Source organism: Lontra canadensis, unplaced genomic scaffold (genome assembly GCF_010015895.1).
Source record: "Lontra canadensis isolate GAN:19392208 unplaced genomic scaffold, GSC_riverotter_1.0 scaffold58, whole genome shotgun sequence".
Classification (NCBI taxonomy): domain Eukaryota; kingdom Metazoa; phylum Chordata; class Mammalia; order Carnivora; family Mustelidae; genus Lontra; species Lontra canadensis.
In genome coordinates, this window is record NW_022631052.1 from 2468942 (window position 1) to 2493019 (window position 24078).

At 49.2% G+C, this 24078-nt stretch overlaps 2 protein-coding genes across 4 annotated transcripts in view; both read left to right on the forward strand.

The window, feature by feature from the left end:
- VSIG10 (V-set and immunoglobulin domain containing 10) overlaps positions 1-2127 on the forward strand; it is a 35628-nt gene extending 33501 nt beyond the window's left edge. For both annotated transcript variants that reach the window (XM_032876181.1, XM_032876180.1), the window contains exon 9: positions 580-2127. In XM_032876181.1, the coding sequence (XP_032732072.1) occupies positions 580-635 (56 nt within the window). In that variant the 3' untranslated portion in view covers positions 636-2127. The remainder of the gene's footprint in view (positions 1-579) is intronic.
- Positions 2128-5210: 3083 nt separating this feature from the next.
- WSB2 (WD repeat and SOCS box containing 2) lies at positions 5211-23689 on the forward strand. Of its 2 annotated transcripts, XM_032876183.1 has the most exons (9): positions 5211-5326; positions 11853-12021; positions 16371-16615; positions 16776-16907; positions 19280-19380; positions 20478-20650; positions 21366-21476; positions 21600-21707; positions 22331-23689. In XM_032876183.1, exons 1-9 carry the CDS (start codon positions 5314-5316, stop codon positions 22491-22493), a joined length of 1215 nt encoding a protein of 404 aa, XP_032732074.1. In that variant the 5' UTR covers positions 5211-5313; the 3' UTR covers positions 22494-23689. The 2 variants fall into 2 exon arrangements, with proteins under 2 accessions (XP_032732074.1, XP_032732073.1); XM_032876182.1 differs by lacking the exon at positions 5211-5326 and having other exon boundaries at positions 11837-12021.
- The last annotated feature ends 389 nt before the right edge of the window (positions 23690-24078 follow it).

The window sequence follows — 24078 nt, forward strand, 5'->3', positions numbered from 1 at the left end:
GCATTGTTGGGGGAATAAAAAAAAAAAACAAAACAACGATCATAACCCTAGTCAGGGAGCTTTACAAGACCAGTCAGAGTGTACTGAGGAACACTTAAAATGGAAGCAAGATTTAACCCTGACTTTGAGAGAGCAGTAGAGGAGCTGTCACAGGGAGGAATTTGATTATTACCAGATAAATGACAGGCTTAAAAATCACAGGACCTCAGAGAGAGGTGAGATGCCTTGAGGGGTGCATTGGTTGGGAGACACTTAATGGCCGGAGGAGGATATGAGGCAAGTCTTTCAGGACGGTCCAGTCTGAATAAGCAGAAAGGGGAGGGAGTATCCAGGCGAGGGGAATGGCAGCAACCGGCTGATGCTGGGTAGACCGGATCAAGCACGTCTAGAGGAGCTTGAGTGAAGAGAACAGGAGAAAAGGGGAACGCGCACCTGCCCCACTCGCTCCCCCATGAATTCCAGTTCCCAGGCTCGCCAGTGAAGGACTAGGAAGGGCAGTGATTGAAAACAGATGGTGGGGACGGAGGGACCTCTCGATGAGCCCTCTCCGACTTGGATCTGCTTTTCCCTCCTGTCCAGACGACAGCAGTCAGGAGCGGATTGACGTCATTCAAGAAGAAGACAGACCAGTTTGAAGAAAGAACTGTCCTCCATGATCCCGTCTTACAAGCTTGGAAGGCTGCGTTGAAGATGAGCTTTTCATTCTGCTTTGACTTGACTCGCACCCCCGTCTGAGGGCTGAAAGTGGTGTGGGGTGCTCAGCAAAAAAGAAACACACACACAGATTTCCTCCCATTTTTTCTTTCTCCCTAAATTGGTTTGATTTGCTGTTTTTCTCATGGATGTTAAATGTGTTGGGAACGGGCAGTGTGTGGGGGGGCCAGGTGTATTTGGCATCTCAGGTGCCTCCTTCACTGTGACTCTGGCTTTATCCAGGTTGACTGATGCCGCTTTGGAGGGGACATTAGTTGGGGGGAGCACCTGGCCTCCGTGCTCAGTGCTCCCAGTACACTATTAGATGTCCGTGACCAGCTTGCCCCATACACACAAGGGAAGAGTGTGGGGTGATAGGGACACCTCCCTTATCAATGCCCGGGTAAGCCGGAAGACCAGGCAGATGTCACCTCCCTGGAGAAGGTGAGGAGGTGTCTGCTACTGGTGCCAGTCAGAGGGAGGCAGTTTGGCTCAGGTTTTGGAGTTGCAAACAGCTGGGCTTGAATGTGGGCCCTGCTCCTTACTGGTTTCCTGGCCTTGGGCACGTTGCTTTACCTCTCCCTGGGCCTCAGTTTCCTCATCTGTAAAATAGGTAAAATCCTACCTGCCTTACAGGGTATGGTGAGGACTGAGGGAGGTATTGCAGATGGGAAAGTGCCCAGCGGGTATTCAGCAGATGTCCTTTCTCCTCTCCCCCACCCTCTCTAGTGGAAGACACTATGTCAACTGTGGGTTCCAAGCTGCCGCCTGGGCCTCTCGGCTCTTTGTAGGATGGTTTCAGAGGAGAGCATTATCGGAGCTCTCCTGATGCTGTTGGCTTCCCTGGAGGTGTAGTTCTTTTCAAAAGAGGCAGGGGCCCCTAAGAGGAAGTGCCTTTCATTAGAACCTCTCATTTTGCAGAGTTTCCTATTGGTACAAAAGCCTCTTAGATGATACCCGAGTAGCTTGCCGATGTCCCCATCCTCCTCTTTCTCCTGTGGCTTTGAAAGAAGGCAGGGGAAATGTTTTGCAGTGGAGTAGGGTGATAGAAGTACTCCTTGGGCCGACTAGTTCATCTGGCCTCAGCTTCCCGGTCTTGGAAATGGGGATGGGAAAACTTGTTTCCTTCCTCCTTCTTAAGGAGAGTGTGAGGATGCATTGATCAATAAGGCAAAGTTTTGAAGGAAGTGACATCTGATGCACGTAAGCTGCTGCTTCCCGATCCCCGAGCAGTCCGCAGATGGTTCTTTTCTGACTTCGTCCAAACCCCTTCCGTGTCAGAGACGTAATGAGGGTGCAAAAGATTGTGCGGAGCATGAAAGTCTGACTTGAGTTTGTGTTCTTTAATGTTCACATCCCACTTGCCGGGCAAGAGCTAGGGCTTAAGGGAGAGCTTCCTTTCTCCAAATAACACGGACCGGGACTCCAGTAAGATGAGAAGCTCATCACCCCAGCTCAGCCGCGTGGATTGCAGGAGCTGCCTGCAGTTTCCACTCCTCAGGAATTAGGTGCAAACTGCGAGTCTTACTTGCTGGGGCTGCTGCTGCCCAGGACTTCCTGGGCTTAGCCACTCTGGCCAGTCCAAGTTAGTGTTTCAGAACAGGAGACTTGAGTTCTTTCTAAAGTCACTGAGCTCAGAGTCTGTCTCCCTTGGAATCTTCCATGATTAAATTCCTGACTTTGAGAGTTCACTCTGCGGAGGCACCCATATTTAAAAAAGAAAAGAAAAGAAAGAGGAAAAAAAAATCCCTAACTAGGAACGCAGAGAATGATCTTCAAGATCACTGAGATGCTTTCCAGAATTTCTTCTCTTGCACATGCACGAGATGGGACACCTCCCTGATGATGGGAAATCTTTGGGGCAGGGTTTTTCCACTAGCAATGGCGGTGGAGGGTGTGGTGTGGTGTGGTGTGGTGTGTGCTTCAAGATCTTATTGCCAAACACTATACACCCTGTGTTAGCTGAGCCAAGACTTCCGTCACTCATATCTGAGTCCTGGGTCAGTTCAGAGTTCAGGAACTGGCAGTCTTCATGTCTTAAGGATTGTTAAAGAAATTAGGGCTTTCCTCTATTTTAAGATGACTTATCCTTAAAACTACAAGCATGAGGCGGTGGGTTACAAACTCTGTGGCAAAGTCCAAATTGTTACATTATGCTGTTACACAATCTTATCAGGTGTTCTGAACTCTTAAGATCTACTTATCAGAACCAGGAAGATAAATACTTAACGGCTATCACAACCGACCTTTCAGAAGGGGACACTGGGAAAGGGCTCGGCCAATCCTGTGGCTTTGATGTTAGTTCTGATTGTCATAAGCACATACAGGCCCTGTGACTGCAGACAACCCATGATGGAAGGTTCACCGGAACCTGTGATATCATCCTGGCCAGGTAAAATTCATTGTGATGCAGTAAGTGCCAACTGGTAATTCTCACCGTGGGAGTGACCAGGAACTGCTGCAAAGAATAATTTTAGCAGATCCCTCTGCATTATTTACATTTTCATATTTGGTGTGCAGTGTGTTGGGGGGGGAGTAAGAGAAATTTATTCTGAGGTTAAAATATGGATTTTTTTTAAAGATTATGGAATAAAGTTATTTTTAAATAAATGCTTTAATGATCTTGATTTAGACTTGATTAGTAAACAAAGATTTGGAGAAATGGGTTTGCCTCCCCAGTTTTGTTTTGTTTTGTTAGCAGCTTTCCCTCTGTTGGTAATCACAAAGTTCTTGTGGCCATTTTATTCTTTGTAGATACTCTTTTACACTGAGACTCCCGCACCTTTCCTGATCTCCTTGAGAAACTCGTTCTTCCATTTTTTTTTTTCTTCCCCCCTCCCTGTCTATGCCTCTTTTTGGTCAGACTGCATGCTTTCTAACAGGAAAGGGCTGGGGTAGTGGCTTCAGGGAGAATGGGGATCTGCTGGGCTGCCTGAAAAGATGAATTCTATCAGCTGTCCTGTAGTTGTGGGTGGCCTTGGAAGTTCTTTACTGGGCTCAGCTAATTGTAACCCCCACAAGATCTCACGGTGCCTCCCACTTTCCTGTTCTAGGCCCAGGCTAAACCGCAGTTGTTAGAGGAAGCTTCAAGTCAGTCTCCCTGTTAGGTCATTCCTCCTCCCACCCCTTTCCTTACTGCCCTCCAGGCTCCCTCCAGGTTCCCTCCAGGTTGCCCTGGCCTTGCTCTCAGGCTTTTATCACGGCGGCTCCACCTTAACTTACATCCTTTCTAACCAAACCCATGCTTCCTACCTTAACCTCAGTGTCCCGTGTTACTTTCCACCCAGCCCCTCCCTTTGAAGACTCTTGGGTTGAATCCAAGCTGGTTTCTGAGCCCCCACTGGACCCCTGTCTGTTTCGCTTCTCTCCCTGTGGTCCCCAACACCTCTTTCCCCGAACTTCCGTCCTCCTATGTTTATCCAGCTTGTCCGTATTCGGACCCCCACTCTTCTTGGATCCCCCCCTTTTTCTGTCTGGCCCGCTGCCCCTTTCTCGCCGCCCATTTTAACCTTGACACGCTCGTTTTCACCCTCCATTTTCCGCCGGGCTTGTCTTTCTCTGGTTCCCATTTTTTAAAAACCGGCGGCTTGCCCCGTCCTCCGCTTTCATTCCCAGCCCCTGAGCTGGGCTCCTCCACCAAGGCTCCCATTTAACCTCTGAGCTCCCGACCTCAGCGCCCCCATTTTATTCTCCAGGCTCGTTCCCGCCTTGTCACCGGCCTAAGGGGTTCCCGGACCCCCTCCCCCCAGTTCTCTCCTCGGCCCCCGTTTTTGTCCCCACAGTCCCTCTGGTCCCCAGTGTCTTCAGGTCCTCGTTCTCGAGAGACGGTCGCCTCCCTATTCGCTGCCCCCTTCTTCACCTGGTTCCCACCCCCTTGGGCTTTCTCCCCGCGCCATCTGCCCCCGTTCTCTCCACAGCCCTCCGCTCCCCTCCCTCGGACTCCCTCGGCCCGCCGCACCCCCTCTTCTGCCCACACCTCCAGCACCCACCCCCGCCCCCCGTTGTCACCCACCGCTCCCGGTTTCCCCCTCCACCCCGTTCCGTTTTCACCCCTCCCCCGCTTCTCTTCGTCCCCGCAGCCCCCCGTTTTTAGTCTGCCCTGCTCACCTGCCCCCGGCTTTCGCTTGGCCCCGCCCCCCGAACTGTATCCCGTCGGCGCTCACCTGCCCGCCCACCCGATTTTCCCCTTGGCCCCGCTCCCCCGTCTTGTCCTGTCCGCCCGCCCCCGCGTTCCTCTCAGCCATACACTGTGCCTCCCCTGCACCGGTGTTATCTTCCCCACCGCCCCGCTTTCCCCTCCGCCCCGCTTTCCCCTCCGCCCTCCCGCGTTTTATTCAGCAACCATCCCCCCCGCCCCCCGCCGGTTCCCTTCGGCCCCGCCCCTTCGCCGCGCCCCGCCTCCCGCGCGTCCCCGCCCGCGCCCGCCGCCATGTGACGGGAAGCAGCTGATGGCCTCTCCGGGCGGCGGCGGCGGGCGCGGCGGCGGCTGCGGGGCCAGGGCGGGGGCCTGGGCCGGGGCCGGGGCGGGGGCGGGGGCGGGCGACGTGGGGGTGGCATGAGGGCCGGCGGCCCGGGGGGCTGAGGCGCCCGCCGCCTGCCGCGGGGCCGCGCGCGTCCTCCATGGAGGCCGGAGGTGAGCGGGCTGGGGGTGCGCGGGTTCCCGCCGGGCGGGGCCGAGCCCGTTCTCCCGGGGGGGGGGTGGCGGGCGGGGGCGCAGGCTCGGCCGTGGGAGGGGCACTGCGGGGGCGCGGGGGCCTGGGCCATCCGCGCGGGCCCGCGGCGGGGGGCGCGCCCGGCGCCCAGCTTTGTTTCACTTTCGCTGTCAGCGGCCGCCACCACGTCTCCCGCCCGCGGTGGACAGGACGGGGGAGCACGGGCCACTGCCTGCCGGGGATCCCCATCCGCCAGGACAGTGGGGGGCTCCCGGGACCCAACTCCTCCGCCCGGGTGGGGTACGCGGGATGCGCCAGGCCCTGAGGGGGTGATAACCCGGGGTGCGGGTGCCCAGGTGCCAGGTGACGCACTTGCAGGTCTGGGTGGGAGTCAGGTCTGCCTCTTACCAGCGGTGTGATCGCGCACGGGCCACTTAACCCGAGTCTGTTTTGTATCTGCAAAATGGGATAATAATAGTACGTGCCCCAGTGGGTGGTGGGGAGCGTCCCAAACTTGCCTATTCATAAGGCAAGGGTCCCTATTAAAAAAAAAAAAAAAATCTGTTGCGAACCTCTCCCCGCGGAGACGCATTCGTAGGGGTGGGGTGGGGCTGGGGATGCTGATCCGTGCTGGCATGCCTGATAGGGCAAGTTTAGGAGACATTGATGGGTGAGGTGCATGCCTCTGTCCTTGTTAACAGCTGTCATCTGAAAACTGTGGAAGTCTGAGACTATCGGATATACTTGGAGAGCCAGCCCGAATGAACGTGTAGTCTCAGTGTGCTTGTTAGGCAAAGACAAAACCTCCAGACTATCCCTCCGTCTTCTCCCGTTCAACCACCTAGCCTCTAAACCCTACCTATACAGGAATTTGGGGGTGGACTCGGGATTTATTCTGGGAGTTCCAACTCTTGAATATACGTCCATGCTTAAAGGCAGTTTCTTTTTTTCCTTTTTTTTTTTTTAAAGATTTTTTATTTATTTATTTGATAGACAGTGAGAGAGAGCATGAGCAAGGAGAAGGTCAGAGAGAGAAGCAGACTCCCTGCGGAGCCGGGAGCCTGATGCGGGACTCGATCCCGGGACTCCAGGATCATGACCTGAGCCGAAGGCAGTCGTCCAACCAACTGAGCCACCCAGGCGTCCCTTAAAGGCAGTTTCTTAAGGGAAAATTCTCAGAAGGGGTCAAGGCCTAGGGTTCAGAATTGTTCCAGAAATCTCTTGGTACTCTTCCAGTGAGTTTCAAGCTTCATCTTGCTCCGGAGAATTCTGATTGTTGATGTTTGCGTTTCCCTGGCTAGTTTGATGGAACCGGGGATTGTGGGTGGGTAGGTTGAGATCAGGGTATTCCCTGGGGTGGTGTAACTTTTTAATTTGGGAAATGACATTTCTTTGTTTGCTGTAGTCAGGCATTCAGTAAATGGTGTGGAGGCAACTCTCTCAGGCTTCCCATCTAGATAAGGGCTCTCTTTTCAGTGAGTGTGTTACCACTTTTTAAATGGCCCCTACTGTTTGTCTGAATCTTATGTGAATCTTTTTATAGCTTCCGCTGTTGTTTCCATTGACTCCTTATAGTTAAAAACTGAAAGCGATCTGTAGCTAGCCTCCCTTTTTAGCTGGAATCTGTTTCCAGTTCTGAGTTTTCCCTAATGATTGACGGCTGTGTTTTGGGGTGTGGGCAGAGCTGTTGAGAGCTGCCAAGTTGCTGTTTAAAAAAAAAAAAAAGAGGCCAGAGACTTTTACATTCTTTTGAAACTGAATAAAGGCCATTGTAATGGGATTACAATGGCCAACAGTAGATATCTTCAGCACAGTGGTTAGAATTCTTTTATTCTTTGGACAAATATTTATTGAGTATCTACTGTGTGCCAGGCACTCTCTAGGCCAGCGCTGGCCAATAGAAATAATAATTCCACATCTGTAACTTGAAATCTTCTAGTGGCTGCATTAAAAGAAGCAAAACAGGTGAAACCAATTTTAAAATTGTAGTCGTCAATCCCACCTGTCTAAAATATTATCTTTGCAACATGGACTCACAATTATTGATCTATTTTAGTTTTTTTTTTTTGGTACTAAATTCAAAATATGGTGTGTGGTATATACCTAACAGCCCATCTCCCTTCAGACTTGGTATTCTGCAAACAAACGGTCAGCGGTCAAGGGTGGCTGGTGTTACTGTGTTGGACCGTGGAGGTCAGTTGCAGTGGGCAGAGAGGGAGGTTTGGCGCGAGGGTGGGGAAGAGCTAGACAGGAAATGTATAAAAGCAAGTAAGCAGTCAAGACAAGCTGAGTGAGTGGTACACCCCTAAAGAACATTGAACTGGGAGGGAGAGGAAGTTCTCCAAGAAGGTGACATCAAACTGAGACCTGGACGGTGAGATGGAGCAGTCAGACAAGGATCTGGGGCCTCCCAGGCAGTTTTCCCGGCCGATGGAACAGCCACTGTCAAGACTGTGAGGCAGGACAAATCACCGGGCTTCCTGCTGGCTGGAGTCAGTTGCTTCCATGTCTGTGTTCAAGTGAATCTCGTTGCACAGAAGAAGCTGATAATATCTTTCCTTTCAGCCTGGTCCTCCAGACACATCCCAGTGTTTAACTACAGCACCCTGATCTGTGGGCCTTTTCCCCACAAAGGACCACGGCAGGTACAATCCAAGATGAAAGCTGGATTCTCAGCTCTGGTTTTTGTTTTTTTAAGTTCTGGGTTTTGTTTTCTTTAAGTTCTGCACTTATTATGGCTTCTCTCCACCCCTCTCCCCCTCGGCCAGCAACCAAGTTTAGTTTGGGCCCAGACTCTCTTCAGAATTTTCTTAGTTCTAGAAATGAAGAGACAGGAGTCACTGAGTTTTTTCTTCTTTTAGCTCCTGGATTCCTGAGCCTGAAATAGCAGGGGATTAAATCTCCAAATCACAGAAATAGAGTGTGAAATCTGGGTATGGCTCATGTTTAAGAAGCATTTCATGTGAAATGTTTGGCATAGGAAACATAATAGTTTAAGGGGCTTCATTTTATTTATATATAAAGAGGTCTACCATGTATATTTATTCAGCAAATACCAACTGCATGCTCTCTGCCAAAAACTCTGCTAGGCACTAAGGATAACATACAAGGTCCCTGCCTCCGTGGAAGTGATGTCCTCGTTGGGGGGAGACTGATAGCTACATAATGGTGATTGTGCTGTAAAGAACATGATGTGAGGAGGGGTTGTGAAGGAAATTGTCTTGGGGTCAGAAAAGGGCTTTCGAAGGAGTTGTTATTTGAGCCGAGACTGAATGAAGAGAAGGTGTCAGTCATGGAAGAGCGTTCCATGTGAAGGGACTAGCTGGTGCAAAGGCCCTGAGGTCGGAACTAATTGAGCAGTCAAGGGGTGGAGTGAAGGCTAGAGCCAGGAGCAGGGAAGGGAGAGTTACAAGCCCAGGTGGGAGATGAAAGCCAGAGGCCAGGTTATGCAGGACATCAAGGACATGGTAAGGAGCTTGAATTTTATTCAGTTATTTGAGAGAGAGGGAAAAAGAGAGTACAAGCAGACTCTTGGATGAGTGAGGAGTCCCACACGGAGCTGGATCCCAGGACCCTCAGATCATGACCTGAGCCCAAGGCAGACTCTCACGTGACTGAGCCACCCTTGAATTTTATTCTAAGAGTGGTTGAAACTGATCACTCTAGGAGGTTAGGAGAATGAATTGGAGGTTGGGGTGTAGCTTGGAAGCTAGGAGAGCAGTCGCAAGGGTGCTTAGCTAGAGTTGATGTTGGTGAGGTGGTTTGCATAGATCAGAATAGTAGCCATGGAGATGGAGAGAAGTTAGGTTTGCCAGGCCTTTTGGAGACAGTCTTGATAGGCTTGTGAATGGATTTGGTTTGGGAAGTAAAGAAAAGAAGGAAAGTGGGGAGAACCCCTCTTTATATTGCTCAGGGCCTCCGTGGTATCAAAAGGATAGATAATGATGTGCCTGTTGTAGAGGTAGTGAACCAAGTGTATTATCAGGGTGGAATAAAGACGGTAGATAAAAATGCACCTCAGGATCAGTCGATGTCATTTAATGTTTAACTACATCGGAATTTCTCAGCCTTGGCACTACCGATGTTTTAAGCAAGATAATCCTTCATTGTGGGGGGCTGCCCTGTGCACACTGTAGGGTGCTCAGCAGTATCTGTGGCTGCTTCTCATTGGACACCAGTAGTGCCACCCCTAGTCTTGACAACGCAGAAGGAATGTCTCCAGACATTGTCACGTGTCCCCAGGGGACACAGCCAGTTGAGAACCACTGGATTCATTGACAGATTAGGGCTAGGTCACCGCAAGAAAATATCTAGGAATAATGAGAATGAAGACAACACCACACGGTTGCTGGGTAACATTGAGAGACGTGTTCTGGATTTAAAATGTAAAATAACTTCTTACCATGCAGATATTCCCATCCAAAGGAGTATGTTCCTAGAGACAAGTAATTCTTTTTTTTTTTTAAAGATTTTATTTATCTTTTTGTCAGAGAGAGAGGAGCTAGAGCGAGCACAGGCAGACAAGAGTGGCAGGCAGAGGCAGAGGGAAGAAGCAGGCTCCCCGACAAGCAAGGAGCCCGATGTGGGACTCGATCCCAAGACGCTGGGATCATGACCTGAGCTGAAGGCAGCTGCTTAACCAACTGAGCCACCCAGACGTCCCAAGAGACAAGTAATTCTATAAATGAAAAGATCCCATGTACAAACATGTACAGATTTCAGGAGAATTACCTGGGCCTATAGAAATGCCAGTTTAGACAGACCTAAGGTATTCAAACCCAGATTTATACATAGAACCTCAGGAAATGAATATTCTCTTTGCAAAGGAAACTTCACTTTTCTCGAAATAGCAAAGCCACCAAAGTCTTGATGGATTAAAATTCTATTTAAAGACGGACTCTTCAGCAACATATTGATTTTATAAAACAAGGTAATACCCACATCTTCTTATAATGCATATTCTAGGAGGTATTATATATATACATATATAAATATCGTATTACAGATAGGCATCTCGCTATATATGCATGTTTACCATCTGTTTCATTAAACCCAAGATACCATGGTTCGTTCTTATCACCGAGAAAAAATACTGCTTATTTAACTCTAAAAAATTCATCGTTTGTAAGACACATCCTGATCTCGGCAAGGTCAAAATGTGAGAAGACTTATAAATGTGTGTCGTACAATAAATGAAATAGGGTTGTTTAAATTAGTATCTATCTGGTTAAAGGTATAAAAGGGTCAAGGTCGCGAACAAAACCACTGATGGGAAACATAGACATCAGGAAACAACCTCCTTCAGAGTGGAAGCCAGTCTTTATATTAGTATCATAATTAGTGCCAACAAAAAATAGATTCTGAATGCCTTTAACCTAAGAGCTTTGTCAGCCATTGAGAACCTTCCATTGGAGTAGAGACTGGAACAAGGAACTGCCCGTCAGGTGGCAGAAGAAACCCCAATCCAGCACCTCCTCTTCACGAGGTGCTGCTAGGCCCTAAGAAAAATGAGAATGAAGTCACTTTGGTGTATGAACAGTGTGCTTAATTTCTGGCGGGCCAGAAGGAAATTCATCATAACTCTAGCAGAAAATAAAGTCAGCAGGGTGGGATTTCATTTCTGCTTCCGTAGCGGTTAGGATACGTGCTTGGGAGTCTCCTAAGTCCAACCTACTTGGGGCATGGCCAGGTGACCCCCACAGCTGGAGTGTGGCCCATGGGCAGAAGTCACGGGAAGGAGGGGAGGCCCATGCTATGGGGTAGGAGGCCCAGGCTTCGCTGCCCTTACGGTGGACGCAGGTGGGAGCCTTGGAATGCATTGGAGGGGATGTGGTACGTGTTTTAGTTTCATCAGGGTTCCTGGGGACAGGAAAATCAGGGGAGTCTCATAAAAGATCTGGGCAAGATTGGGATGAAGGTTTAAACCGGAACAGAGGTGGAAATGGGAGGCCAGATCCAGAGGTCTGAGCGGCAGGGAGAAGAGGGCAAGTGCTGAACGTTTTAGCCTTGGTGATGGGGGTGGAGGCTGGTGAGCAACAGGGAGCCTTTGAGTTTCTGACGTGCCTGCTGCCACCGGTCTCCGGTGGCAGGTTCTTTTGAGGAGACCTTAAATACACTGGAAGGCCTCCTTATCTGCACCATCTAGCCAGGTCCCAGCCTGGGCGGGCTTTCCTTTCTTCCTCTTCAGGCATTCATAGGAAAATGAGGCCTCCATTCACTGGGTTCACTCGCACAAAGGTTACTCTGAGTCATGGTTAACCAGCAGTGGCCAGAGCCAGGGCTGAGTAACCGCGCTGGAATGTGGCCTGTGGCTACTGTTATTGCCACAGGTCATTTAAATGACAACTCCCTCCCGGAATCCAGAGTATCACCCCTAGCCTTGGGGAGACAGCGGCTTTCCGGGTTCTGAGTCAGCAAGGTGGTCTGGAGCTTGGCTCCCCGCTTACCCCCCCCTCCCCCGCCCCGGCCCTGGGCAGGCGTGCGTTTGAAGCATGTCTCCTGTCTCAGAGGAACCGCTGCTGCTGGCCGAGCTCAAGCCGGGGCGCCCCCAGCAGTTCGATTGGAAGTCCAGCTGTGAGACCTGGAGCGTCGCCTTCTCTCCGGACGGCTCCTGGTTCGCTTGGTCTCAAGGACACTGCATCGTCAAGCTGATCCCCTGGCCGCTGGAGGAGCAGTTGTAAGTTCTTGTACCCCCAAGCCTGGAGGGAGTCCTCGCGATGGGGGACCTGGAGCGCTTTCCCATAGGATTCCCTGCCCTTCGGGGGTTCCCCCCGGACCCCCTCCCCCCAGGAACAGGAGTGGGAGAATGGCTGCCAACAGTTCAGAAATGGATCATGGGGGTTTCCAGAGCCCCACGATTGGTATGTGGGACAGGTGATTCTGTGGAGATCGTGTTAGCCCTGCTGTTACTTTTTAGCAGCTTTATTGAGATGTAATTTACATACCGTACAATCCACGCCTTTGAAGTGCACAGTTCAGTGGCTTTCAGTTCATTCAGGGAGTTGGGCGGCTCTCACCATGATTAATCTCAGAAGCACTGGCAGTGCCGCAGAGGGCAGCCGGGCACCCCTCACTTGTTACCCTCCAGTCTCTCTCTGCAGCCCTGCGCGGCCGCGAATCCCCTTTCTGTCTTCATAGGTCTGCTTATTTGGGCTTTTCATATACGTCGAGTTGTGCACGGTGGAGTCTCTTCTGACGGCTTTCTTGCACTTAGGAGAATGTTTTCAGTCCTCCCTCTGACAGCCTGTAATCAGAATGTCATTTCCCGTTACTGCCAAATAATATCCCATTGTACGGAGACCGCGTACCTTGTGTACACATCTGTCCGTTGCTGGGCAGTTAGGCGGTTTTCCCTTTTTGGCTGTTAGGAGTAATACTGCTGTGCACATTTACATACGGGTCTTTTTGTTTTGGGGGGTTTTTTGGCGTGGACATAGGCTTGCAGTGTTTCTGTGCTTGGAAAACAGACTGGTGCCCAAGGTGGCTGGCCCAGTGTGCATCCCACCAGCGGTGTGTGAGATTTCCATATCCCCCATACCCTCACGCCTCACTAGCACTTGCCTGGCTTTTTGGTTCTGGCGGAGCCATCCTGTAAGGTAGGAAGTGGCATCGCATTGTTTGGGTTTGCATTTCTTAATGGCTTCTGAGCAGAGCACCTTGTGTTTCTTGGCCTCTCCTGTATCTTTGGAGAAACATCCGTTCATATCCTTTGCCCATATTGAAGTTTGGTTTTTGTTTTTTCCTTTATGGACCAAATTTAGTTTCTGTTATTAACTAGTTTCTTTCTTTGGGCTGGGCAGGGCCCCGTGTCCGAGTGCTGTGAGCTCCAGGTCGGACGGCCCAGCCGGAACAGGGCTCAGGTAGCATCTGTTGGAAATCTTTGCCCGACACGGAGCCTAGGGGCTTGGAAACTTGAAATAAATCAAACACGGCTCCTGCCCTTGAGGGTCTCCTTTGTTTTGCTTTGGGCAGTTCTTATAAATTGCACGTTAGATTCAAGTGTTTTGTCAGTTCAGTCTGAAAGCCGCTGTGATGAGAGGTCTGGCCAGCAAGAGCCTGCCGAGATGGGCACTCCGGGCGCTGCTGGGGTGCGGAGTGTGAATCTGGCTGTCGGCAGTGTGCATCAGGGACCTTGAGAATGTTCCTCCCGCTACTAGGAATCTCGGAAATGGGGTCATCTATTTCCATACACTGATTTTCATCACGGAATTAGCTCTGTAGTAGTGAAAAACCAGAAATCCCTTGGAATCCGGTGATGAGAGGACAGTAAAGAGCTCACGGCATTGCCAGAGGACATTTTTTGTAGCCATCGGAGAGTTTTTTGTTGTTTTGTTTTTTTTTTAAATCATGATTTTCAGTTCGTTCTTATCAGTGTAATGAGAATGCCAAGGGCTTTCGTTATTTTATTGATCTTCTACTCTAAATGCAAGAGCCTCGACTTTATATCCAGTCCGGTCCAAGTTTATGGTCTGAAAAAGAATCTTTCAAAAAGCATACAAATGGGCATTCTGTTTTCCTAAAAATCGCCCTTATATTCAAACATATACATCACTGTAGGACTATAGGTAAATGTATTTGTCCAGTATGAACTCAAGAAAATGGAAATTTGAGTATTAATCCTTTTTGTGTATCTGTTGCTTTATTTAATGAGAGAAGTGTTACTGTTCAGTGTGTTATGTGAAAAGTTACTTGTTTTAGGGAAAAATCACACATTTTAAAGAATAATAACTTAGGAAAATGCTTATAAGATTTAATGAAAATAGTAAGCTATGAAGCCATATATGTAATATCCCAGATTTGTCTTTTAAAAATATATGTATATGTGCACAAATAAAAACTTACAGTGAAATACTTATTGCGGTTAGAGTGGTGTTAGGATTATGGGTAATTTTCATTTTATTATTTGTCTTACTTCCAGACTTTTCCCACAGTTCTCTATTAATTTTATGATTGAAAATACTGTTATTTTTAAAGTCCTATAAAAGGAGAAATCTGAAGTCCTTAGGTTCTTGTTTGGATTGTTACACATTTAAAAAAAAAAAATAATAGTGCTTTGGGTACTGAGCGAATAATTCGTACTAACCAAATAATTGTACTACTTTTAGAAATACAGTTTTTAGAAACTTGAATTTAAATTCCCCCAGTGACTCTGCCTTGCACTTAGCTGTTCTGTCCCCGTGTGTACACACCCCACCTCCCACGTAACTCATCCCTTGACTCTTTGGCAAACTCACAGGCCCAGGGGTTCTGGCGAGCCGTATGCCTGGATACCCAAGGCTTGAGTTCTAGTTCCAGTTCGGCCCATGATTTCGTGACCCTAGGAAAGTTAACTCTACCCCTAAAATGGAGGGTTTAGTGTCTCTTTCTAGAGAAATGAAATTTTTGATATGAAAATTAATTAATATGCAGAGGTGCCTTAATTCCTGTGGCATAAAGTAGCTCCAGATCATTCTTTAATTCAAATGCAGAATTTAGGATTTTATAAAAAAAAATAAAAGAACTGTATCTTCTTGGCACCCTGCTGTCCTACAGAGCTTTCCCTGCAGGGATGGCCCACTCAGGCCCCTGTGCCAAGGCCTTGCAGCTCTGTGAGGTGTGGGGAGTTAGCAGAGTCAGTTAAAGAGACAGTCATTGTCACATTCATATGTTTGTCAGGACAACAAGTTCTCAAACTCCACTGGGCCATTGAGACCTGGGGTTAGCGTGTTTCCTTTGAAGGCTCAGATGGTAGAGATTTTTGTCTTTGAGGGCCACCCGGTCTCTGTCAAGCCTCCTCCCCTCTGCTCTTACAGTGTGAAAGCAGCCGTTGATGGCATGTGAACAAATGAACGTGGTTCCAATAAAACTTTATCTATAAAAACAGAATGCTAGCCTGGACATAGCTTGCCAAGCTCTGATGTGGACTAATAGAGTTTTAGAGCTGATAGAGCCTATGTTTGCCTCACTTCCTCCCTTCTAATTTTATTGGTGAGCTTGGTTACAATTCTTCAATATATTTCAGCCACACATTTGGCAGAAATATGACTTATTTCCAACTTTGGGGGAACAAGTCTAATGCAAAATGAGGTCCAGTTACATACACATCGAATATAGGATTTTTCACGGAACTGGGCGCCAGCTTCAGTGTTTTCATTTCCCTGAGTTTGATACACCCCAGCGTGGGGTCAGGGTCACACAGAAAAGTAGGACTTAATACTTGCACTGATAACTGCAGACTGGAAACTTGGGAGCGTGTGGGCTGAATCCCAGGGCTGTCCAACTGCTCAAGCCTCTGAGATGTGGTCTGCTAGGAGAGTGGTGGGCAGGGCCTAGAGCTCAGGAAGTGAGTCTCATGGAGCTTATCTGGGCCTGTATTTCACCGTAAGTAGAATGTAAAATAGAATGTAAAATAGGCCTCCGGGGTCTTTGAGGTCAGTGCAGCTCTGCCCAGTTCTGTGGGCTTTCTCTCCTGGATCTCTCTTCTGGTCGGTTCCTGTGCTGCATGGACCCAGAAAAGTAAGGGAGAGAGCCTCACTAATAGGTTGGAACATAGCAAGTGAAGGTGGAAATCAGCTTGTACCAAGCAAACTGTGTGGGCCAGAAAAGGATTTATTTTCCTGCTCGTTGGGCTTTTCGAAGCTAGGCACTCGCCAGGCATGGGAGTGCAGATGGGTGTTCAAGTTCTAAGTTCTGTCCTAGTTTCAAACCCACAGCAGGCTTTCTTCCTCACGGGAAAAACCGAGTGCACCTTTCTTTCCATGCACCAAACCTGAGAGAAATTTCTGAGGAAGTAGAGGGCTCCCTGGAGCTTTTGTGATCCAGTTACCCGACAAGGCAGGTCACCCTTTCGCAGGGCTATCACGAATGGGATGTATCAAGGCTAATGAAGTCTTTGTTACATGAATTCTAAAACAAAATTAAGTCATGCCAGAATTCACCAAAACCCAATTTATTTCTAGAGCCTTAATACCTTAGATATCATGGATTGAATAGTTGGTTGACTTGGTGACGATTTTTAACTCATTAAGGAATCTCTGCTTCCTCCAGCATCCCTAAAGGGTTTGAAGCCAAAAGCCGAAGCAGCAAAAATGATACAAAAGGGCGAGGCAGCCCGAAGGAGAAGACTCTGGATTGTGGGCAAATTGTCTGGGGTTTGGCCTTTAGCCCGTGGTCTTCTCCACCCAGCAGGAAGCTCTGGGCACGCCACCATCCCCAAGTGCCAGATATCTCTTGCCTGATCCTTGCTACGGGACTCAATGATGGGCAGATCAAGATTTGGGAGGTACAGACAGGTAGGTCATTTCTGGCTGGGACAAGGTCCCAGGGTGCATGCATGTTCTCATCAGGGACCAGAGAGGCCACCAGCCCCCCACTTGGCTCAGGGGTGTAGCCATGTCCAGCAGACCCGGTGCCGCCTCTCCCACTGATCAAGTGCTCCTGCTCCCACACCAGGGCTCCTGCTTTTGAATCTTTCCGGCCACCAAGATGTCGTGAGAGATCTGAGCTTCACACCCAGTGGCAGTTTGATTTTGGTCTCGGCATCTCGGGATAAGACTCTTCGCATCTGGGACCTGAATAAACATGGTATGCAAGTGACGGAACTCCTGGGCAGCTCCAAAAGTACTCTCTCTGCCCATTTCTCACTTTTATCCAGAACAACCTGATTTTCCTAAGGACGCTTGTAAGACATTTTTCTCTAATCACACACCCTGCTCATCCCCATGAGATACTAATACCAAAAATGTATCATTCATTTATGCGCTGAATGCATATTTATGCTTTGTATATTTAAAAAAGTAAGGTTTTTTTTGGTTACTGAGAACCAGTTTTCACCGTGGCTGATAACCACTCCTATTGAAAACATGCTGCAGCGTAACTTTCCTCAGCCGTGGCACGGTTGACCTTCTGGGCATGCTGGTTCTTTGTTACAGGCTGCCCTGTGCCTTCTAGAATGTTGAGGAGCATCCCTGGCCTCTGCCCACTAGATGCCGGAAGTATCTTCTCTAGTTGTGACAGCCTGAATGTCTCCAGACATTGCCCCGCCATCCACGTGTAGGGCATAGTCTCCCCGGGTTGAGAACCACCAGTCTAGAGGAAGTCGTCCATGTTGGTTACTTCCTGTTAGAAATAGTTTGTGAAGGGGACTCTTTACCCAGAAAAACTCTCTTAGCTAGAGAGGGTCAACTTTTGTGGAATTCTTCTTTGAGCAGAACTGTATGCAGAGGTGGCCCATACTTTTCTGGTACTGATTGTTAACCGGAAAGGTGACACAGGGAAGAGGAATTTATTGCCAACCCTTTCTTCCCCAACTTGGCAGGGATGCAGAGGCCGGAGGGGGGTGGCAGGGGGAAATGGGAATGTGGACGGTTGGTAGAGAGGCACACTTGCCTCCGATAATGTGAAGGCACTGGTACTCTTGCCTTAACCGTGACTGTGCCAGCTCCCCACAGCCACGAGAGGGGACCAACTCCTGCCCTCTGAGAATCCAGCCTGATGATTGTCACACTGTCAAGCAGGTGCTTGTGGTGTCCTCTTCTGATGGCATCTGGTCACCAAGAGAACTCTGGTAGTTTCTGCCCTTAGCTGCGGAACTTGAAGTCATGAGATAGGTTTGCTGACTGGGAAGGCTTCTCCAAGGCAATACCATTTGTAATGTGTATCCAGAGTCAGCTTGCCACCACGTAAGGAAGATTCTGGAAGTGACTTTAAAATCTTTTGGTGATTGGGAAGACAGGACTCGCTGAAGGGGACCAGGGGAGGGCGAGTACACTAGGGCTTTCTCGGGAGGGGAGGGGATAAAGTAGTGTTTGCTGGTACCGGGCCCTGCCCCACCATCCTGCCTAAATTTGTTCAGTACTCACAGCCTCCCGGGAAGGGGTTGGTACTACTCTAACGTGATAGCTGAAGAAACCATGACTTACTACAAAAATACTACATACACGTACATACACGCATACACAGACACTTACACGCATCTGCATGGCTGTTATGTTCATAAAAGTTTTTTCCTTTTTTTTTTTATATTAGTTTTCACTGTCCCCCCAACCCCGCTGCCAGATCTCTTTTCCTATCTCATCCTCCCCTCCACTGCCTTCCCTGACATCCTTCTGCAGCCTCATGACCCATGCTAAGAGCCTTCCATATTGCCCTCAGTGTCCTGCTCAGACACTTAAGACACTTATATTTATGAAATTTGGGGTCATCGTTCCACAAAAATGATTCATATTCCTCACATTTCTTTCCACCAAACATGGAAAATCTAAATCTTAATACCATCTGAATCAACGGGATAGACATATTCTATATATTTACCTGTTCTTTTATGCTAATGGACGGGCCTTTAATTTTTTCCTCAAACTCAGAACTGGAGCAATTTTGTGAGTGGCCCTGGGGCAGGTGCTGGTAATCAGTGGAGTCGGGGTTCAAAGCCAGGTTCGCCTGACCACAGAGCACATGGCCCTCATTACTCTGCACTGTTGCTCATCCACACACCCTGGTCAGAGTGAGAGGGTGCGGTGGGACCCCTGAGAAGAGGGGGAGACCATTACAGGAGTGTAAACGACAGAAGCGAAGCTAAAACATTCTCAGCGTTTGGAAGGGTGCTCCAAAGTACTAGAGCTGGTCGGGGTGGGAGGGGAAAGAAAAGAATGTTCTCTGCTATCAGAGGGATCTGTCAGGTGTGATGTGCGCACAGCCTTTATCCCACCCATCTTGCGGGTTTTGGTGAAACAGAAGGTAGTGATCTCCTTGGGGATTACACTCTCCTACGAATAGACTTCAGGTGTTTAAATGACACGTCCTGGCATCTTGCTCTATGTTAAAAAGGTGGGCCTTTGGGCTCAGCCGATAGGGAACCCGGTGGGGATTCTGGGTGGGTGGGCCATGGCTCCCGGTCCTCCAGTCCAGCAGCCACGTGGTTTCTCGAACTGGCTCACCGTGCGCCCCTCTCTGTGCAGGTAAACAGATCCAGGTGCTCTCGGGCCACCTGCAGTGGGTGTACTGCTGCTCCATCTCTCCGGACTGCAGCATGCTGTGCTCTGCTGCTGGAGAGAAGTCGGTAAGGCCCAGCGCCGGGTGCCATCTCCATCGTTGCCCGAGTGCAGTGAGCCCGGGAGGTCTGAACGGGGTAAATAAGGCCGGTGCCTCCAGATTAGCCTGTGCAGGAGGCATGCTGTCGGGCAGGGCTGTCCCCCTTTTGATTTGCGTGTGGACACAAACCAAGAGAAGTGAAGCCCTCATCACTGGAGGAGGGTTGCTTGCCTTTACAACATGGTAAAGGTGTGCTTTTAAGATTTCCTTTCCCCTTGGAGTCTCAGATTTTAAAAGTTGCAGCCCCCTGTATGGATCCAAATTTCCCTCCTTTGAACCATTTAATGTGAACCGGGGTAATGGGGATTTCCATTTCAAATCAGAATGTACGGTTACTTGTTAAACTTTGCTGAAATCCAGCCTGTCATTTAAGAAAGTATTATAAACCCAAGAACAAGCCGGGAACAGTGTGTGTGTGTCTGATCTCACATCTGCATCGAGCGCTTTGCTGTGACTGACTCAGAAAGTGAAGAGTTCACTGTGTGGGACAGCCTGGGTGGTTAATCATTCATTTGGGGTTTGGAACTACATGACGGCGCGTTTTCAAGGGAACAAAATAAAATCCCATTTTTCATGATTCTCAGAAAGATTTCAGGTGAACTGTGTCAGACGTATGTACAGCTGTGGGGCAGGTTCCCACCGTTCTGTGAACACATGGTATAAAATGGCTTGGCAGGGTGCCACGGCTTTGTTGGAAGCCCAGCAGCTCACCTCTGACCCCTGTTTTTGCTTTTAACTGAAAGGACCACATAGTGCTTTATCGGCACACACTGTGATTTTGCAAACAGGGCTCAGAAGCAGAACTGAGAAGCCTCTGGATACATTTCAGCCCATAGACTTCCTGAGGCTGGTTTCTTCTCCCTTAGACCAGGCTCCTTAAACTTGTGCACTGGTCAGGTGCCTGGAGAATTCAGACCCGGAGCTTTCCCCAAGCCCCTGTGATGCGTTCTGGGAGAGCGGTATGAAAGCAGGGCGGGTAGAGCTTGGCTTCGCCTGGCGTTGCCGTGTCCTTCACTCACTGTTCGTTGTTGCTGCCCCTCATCGGGCACCTGTTCCCTTGCACAGGTGTTTCTGTGGAGCATGCGGTCCTACACATTAATCCGGAAGCTAGAAGGCCACCAAAGCAGTGTTGTCTCTTGTGACTTCTCCCCCGACTCTGCCTTGCTCGTCACGGCCTCTTACGACACCAACGTGATCATGTGGGACCCCTATACTGGCGAGAGGCTTAGGTTACTCCAGTAAGGACGGGGTCTCTCCTTCGGACCTTGTTGCGGGGGAACTGATGGGAAAGCTGCCTTGGGTTAGGCATGGCCCGCGCAGGGTCCAGGGCGGGGGAGGCAGGGGCGGGGCGTTCCTGGGTGAAAGGCATGGGGAGCTCATGCTGTGGCGCTTCTTTGTCACTTAGATTCTCAGTTTAGACCCGAGGGCCTTCGGGGCTCCCGATGTAGGAGGCTGTGTGTACTTCTCTGGATTCAGCGTTCATGAAACCTCAAAGTGACTCTTTCTTTCCATTTACTAATAACTGTAGTAGCAAGTTCAGAACAATCCTCTTACCGAAACTGGAATTTCCAAAATGAATTTTCAATGTTCTTACAAACTTGCATCTTTTTCTCTTTGTCTCTGTTGTTTTCTGAAGCAAATAATAGGTAGCCTATAATTATCATGTATCTCAGCCAAGAAAAGACTTTCAGTTTGTACCGCAGCATTAAAGTGAGGGCTGACCTACTTTGCATAAGGAAATGAGCACAGGGAGTGTGAGTAACCCTCCAGCCCCTTTTGCCAGACACTTAGGAAATGCGCTTTTTTTTTCTCCTAGTCTGCTTTTCCCGAGGTTTTCCAGAGGGGGTGAGGACGGGTCTTTGAGCTTATCATAGCCCCAGCACTGGAGTGAGGACGCGGAGGGTGGAGAGTAGCCATCACCCCAGGCCAACCGTCCTCTTTCTTCTTCCACAGCCACGCCCAGCTTGACCCCCCAATGGATGACAGTGATGTGCACATCAGCTCCCTGAGATCTGTGTGCTTCTCTCCCGAAGGCCTGTACCTCGCCACGGTGGCAGATGACAGGTAACAAAGAGACATCTGGGGGTGTGGCCTCAGGGCAAGTCCCCGCAAGTAACTGTAGCATCCCCCTCTGGAGCCGGCCCCACGGCTACTAACGTGCCAGTGTTTCTCTTCTCTCTCGTCCAGACTCCTCAGGATCTGGGCCCTGGAACTGAAAACTCCAATCGCATTTGCTCCTATGACCAATGGTCTTTGCTGCACATTTTTTCCACATGGTGGAGTTATCGCCACAGGGTATGTGTCTGATAGCTGAGCAGATGGGGAGCAGTTTCTGCTGAGTGTACCGGCTAGCTTTTTAAGGAAAGCAGGCCTCTAGAATGTTCTTGCCTATGATGAAGCCTTTAAGGAAATCACATAAAATTCTAATATTTTATTTTGCCAGGATAGGTTATCATTTACTCTTAATAGTTAATCTAAGAGTAATGAAAGAGTTAAGACTCATGCCACTTAATGGGCCACGTCCACAAGGAGGCCTGAGTCGGGATGATGCAGAATTTCTGGGAAACCATTTAGGGCAGAGACCACCTTGGTGGGGAGCATTTATAATTCAGGAGGCGGCACTCTTCCCTCTGTTGCATTTGAACTCACGGTGTGATTCAGAAGGGGCCGAGCTCACGGGTAGCACGTGGGTATTAGAGGTGTCTTGAGTCCTTCTGATCCTTTCAGCGGCCTGAATTATTCAGCATCACACCCTTTACATCGATTTCGACCGTCAGGATTGCATCTAATGGCCGCGCATCGCACTCCCCGGGTGTCTCCTGCTAATGCAAGTGAGAGTAGAAACATTAGTATCCCTCACTGGGAAAACATGTGTTTCTAAGGTCTCTTTTAAAGCGCCGGTTTCTGTTCCATTTCAGGACAAGGGACGGCCATGTCCAGTTCTGGACGGCTCCTCGGGTCCTGTCCTCACTGAAGCACTTATGCCGGAAAGCCCTTCGAAGTTTCCTGACCACCTACCAAGTGCTAGCACTGCCGATCCCCAAGAAAATGAAAGAGTTCCTCACATACAGGACTTTTTAAGCCATGCGCCATAGTCTTACTTGTTTTCTTGTAGCAGGATCAAGCTTCCTGGCAGAGGAACAGCGGGAACAGTGGGCCAAATGGCTGGTCTTGGATTGAAATAGAATTTCTCTTTGACATGGTGACCAGAGTAGAGCAAAAGCAGCTTCCGGTGGACTAGTCATCCAGGTTTTCTGCGTGGCCTGTGGCAGTCAGTCGTGGAGGGGATCCCGGCTCCGTGGCGGCAGAGCCTAACCCCAGATCCTCAGCCCACTTAGAAACGGCTGCGTCAAACACTTTCTAAAATCCTTTCGACCCAGAGTGCGTGACTCATGTTGATTTGACCCGCAGAGTAACCAGGCCTCGAGAGCCTCTCTGCTGGGTGGATCATTCCCTCGATTGGCAAGTGGGCAAGTGTTGGCTTCTGCCTGGTACTTGTCACTGTCGTGTTTCAGATGCGGTGGTGACTTTGTTGAAAGTTCTCTCCCGCTGTGTCAGAGTGGCTTTGCTGGTGGCAAGTGCTTTCCTTCCTCGAGCTCCCCTCTGACCAGCAGGACCAGGTTTTCATGGAGCCGTCCGCTGTGAGGTATTCCCTAAGTTACAGATGACTCAGAGGCTGTGCTCCTGACTGATACACTATAAATGGCTTTTTTTTTTTTTTTGGATAAGCAGTGGTGTGCATGTGCAGGAGATGACAAACGCGTGTGTCCGGTTACACAAGGACGTATTCCTCAACTGCATGACTGTCCAAAATGGAGACTGAGTTGTCGGTGGTTTGCTGGTGGTAGCCTATTTATTTGTATTTTCTCAACAGATGTTAAGGTACAACTGTGTTTTCCCCCCTGGTATCTAAAAACCATAGTTCTTAAGTCGAACGGTTGTGAAGATGTCTCTTCTTCGTGGCGTAGAGAATTGGTGTTGTCGCCCCTTTGGCCGACTGTCGCGTCTGAGGTCTGACTTTGCTGCTTTGCCTCATCGGACAAGTCAGCCCGTTTCACCTCTTCCCCCTTAACAAAAATAGCTCCTTGAAAGTACTGTTCTCCTTCAGCGGCATGTAGTTCTCTGATCAAGACACCTCATTGCAATGAAATCTGCCTTTGGAAAATTTAATATATTTTAAATTATTTTAAAAGAAATGCAACATCTTATCCTTTGGCTTTCTTACTAGGTGCTTTGTGGAGGCCAGTGTTAACGTGATAAAACCTGTCGCAAAAGTACAAGCGTCTCCTCTACCGCCTTTGTTGCTGGAGAAAAAAAACATTTCTTTTCGAGATGAAAGGCTTTCGTTGAAGGAAAAGTTAAAAAGCTTTTGGTTGTTTCATTTTTTCCACTAAGAAAAAAAAAATACGACCTTTTTAAAACAAGTGAGGACAGTGGGGAACGGCTGGGGCCAGTTTTACTCCTTGGGGCCATCTTGAACGTCCCGGCACAGCCCAGGAGGTTCTGGGTGGCTTCCCTGAGGCCCCCGCTGGCCGTTAGCTTCAGACTTTGCTCGGGGAGCGAGGTGTCCGTGGATGTGGGAAATAACCAACCTCTCCCTTTTGATAGTCTGAGAAGCTGACACCTTCAGAGACAGCAGCCTCTGAAGGAAGCGTGATCTCTGACA

Excerpts from the sequence above, each read along its gene's own strand:
- WSB2 (XM_032876182.1), top strand. The coding sequence starts at position 11,837 with ATGTCTCCTGTCTCAGAGGAACCGCTGCTGCTGGCCGAGCTCAAGCCG. Across the intron at positions 16,908-19,279 it reads CTGGGACCTGAATAAACATG|GTAAACAGATCCAGGTGCTC; the intron begins GTATGCAAGTGA and ends CTCTCTGTGCAG. Across the intron at positions 21,708-22,330 it reads GGTGGAGTTATCGCCACAGG|GACAAGGGACGGCCATGTCC; the intron begins GTATGTGTCTGA and ends GTTCCATTTCAG.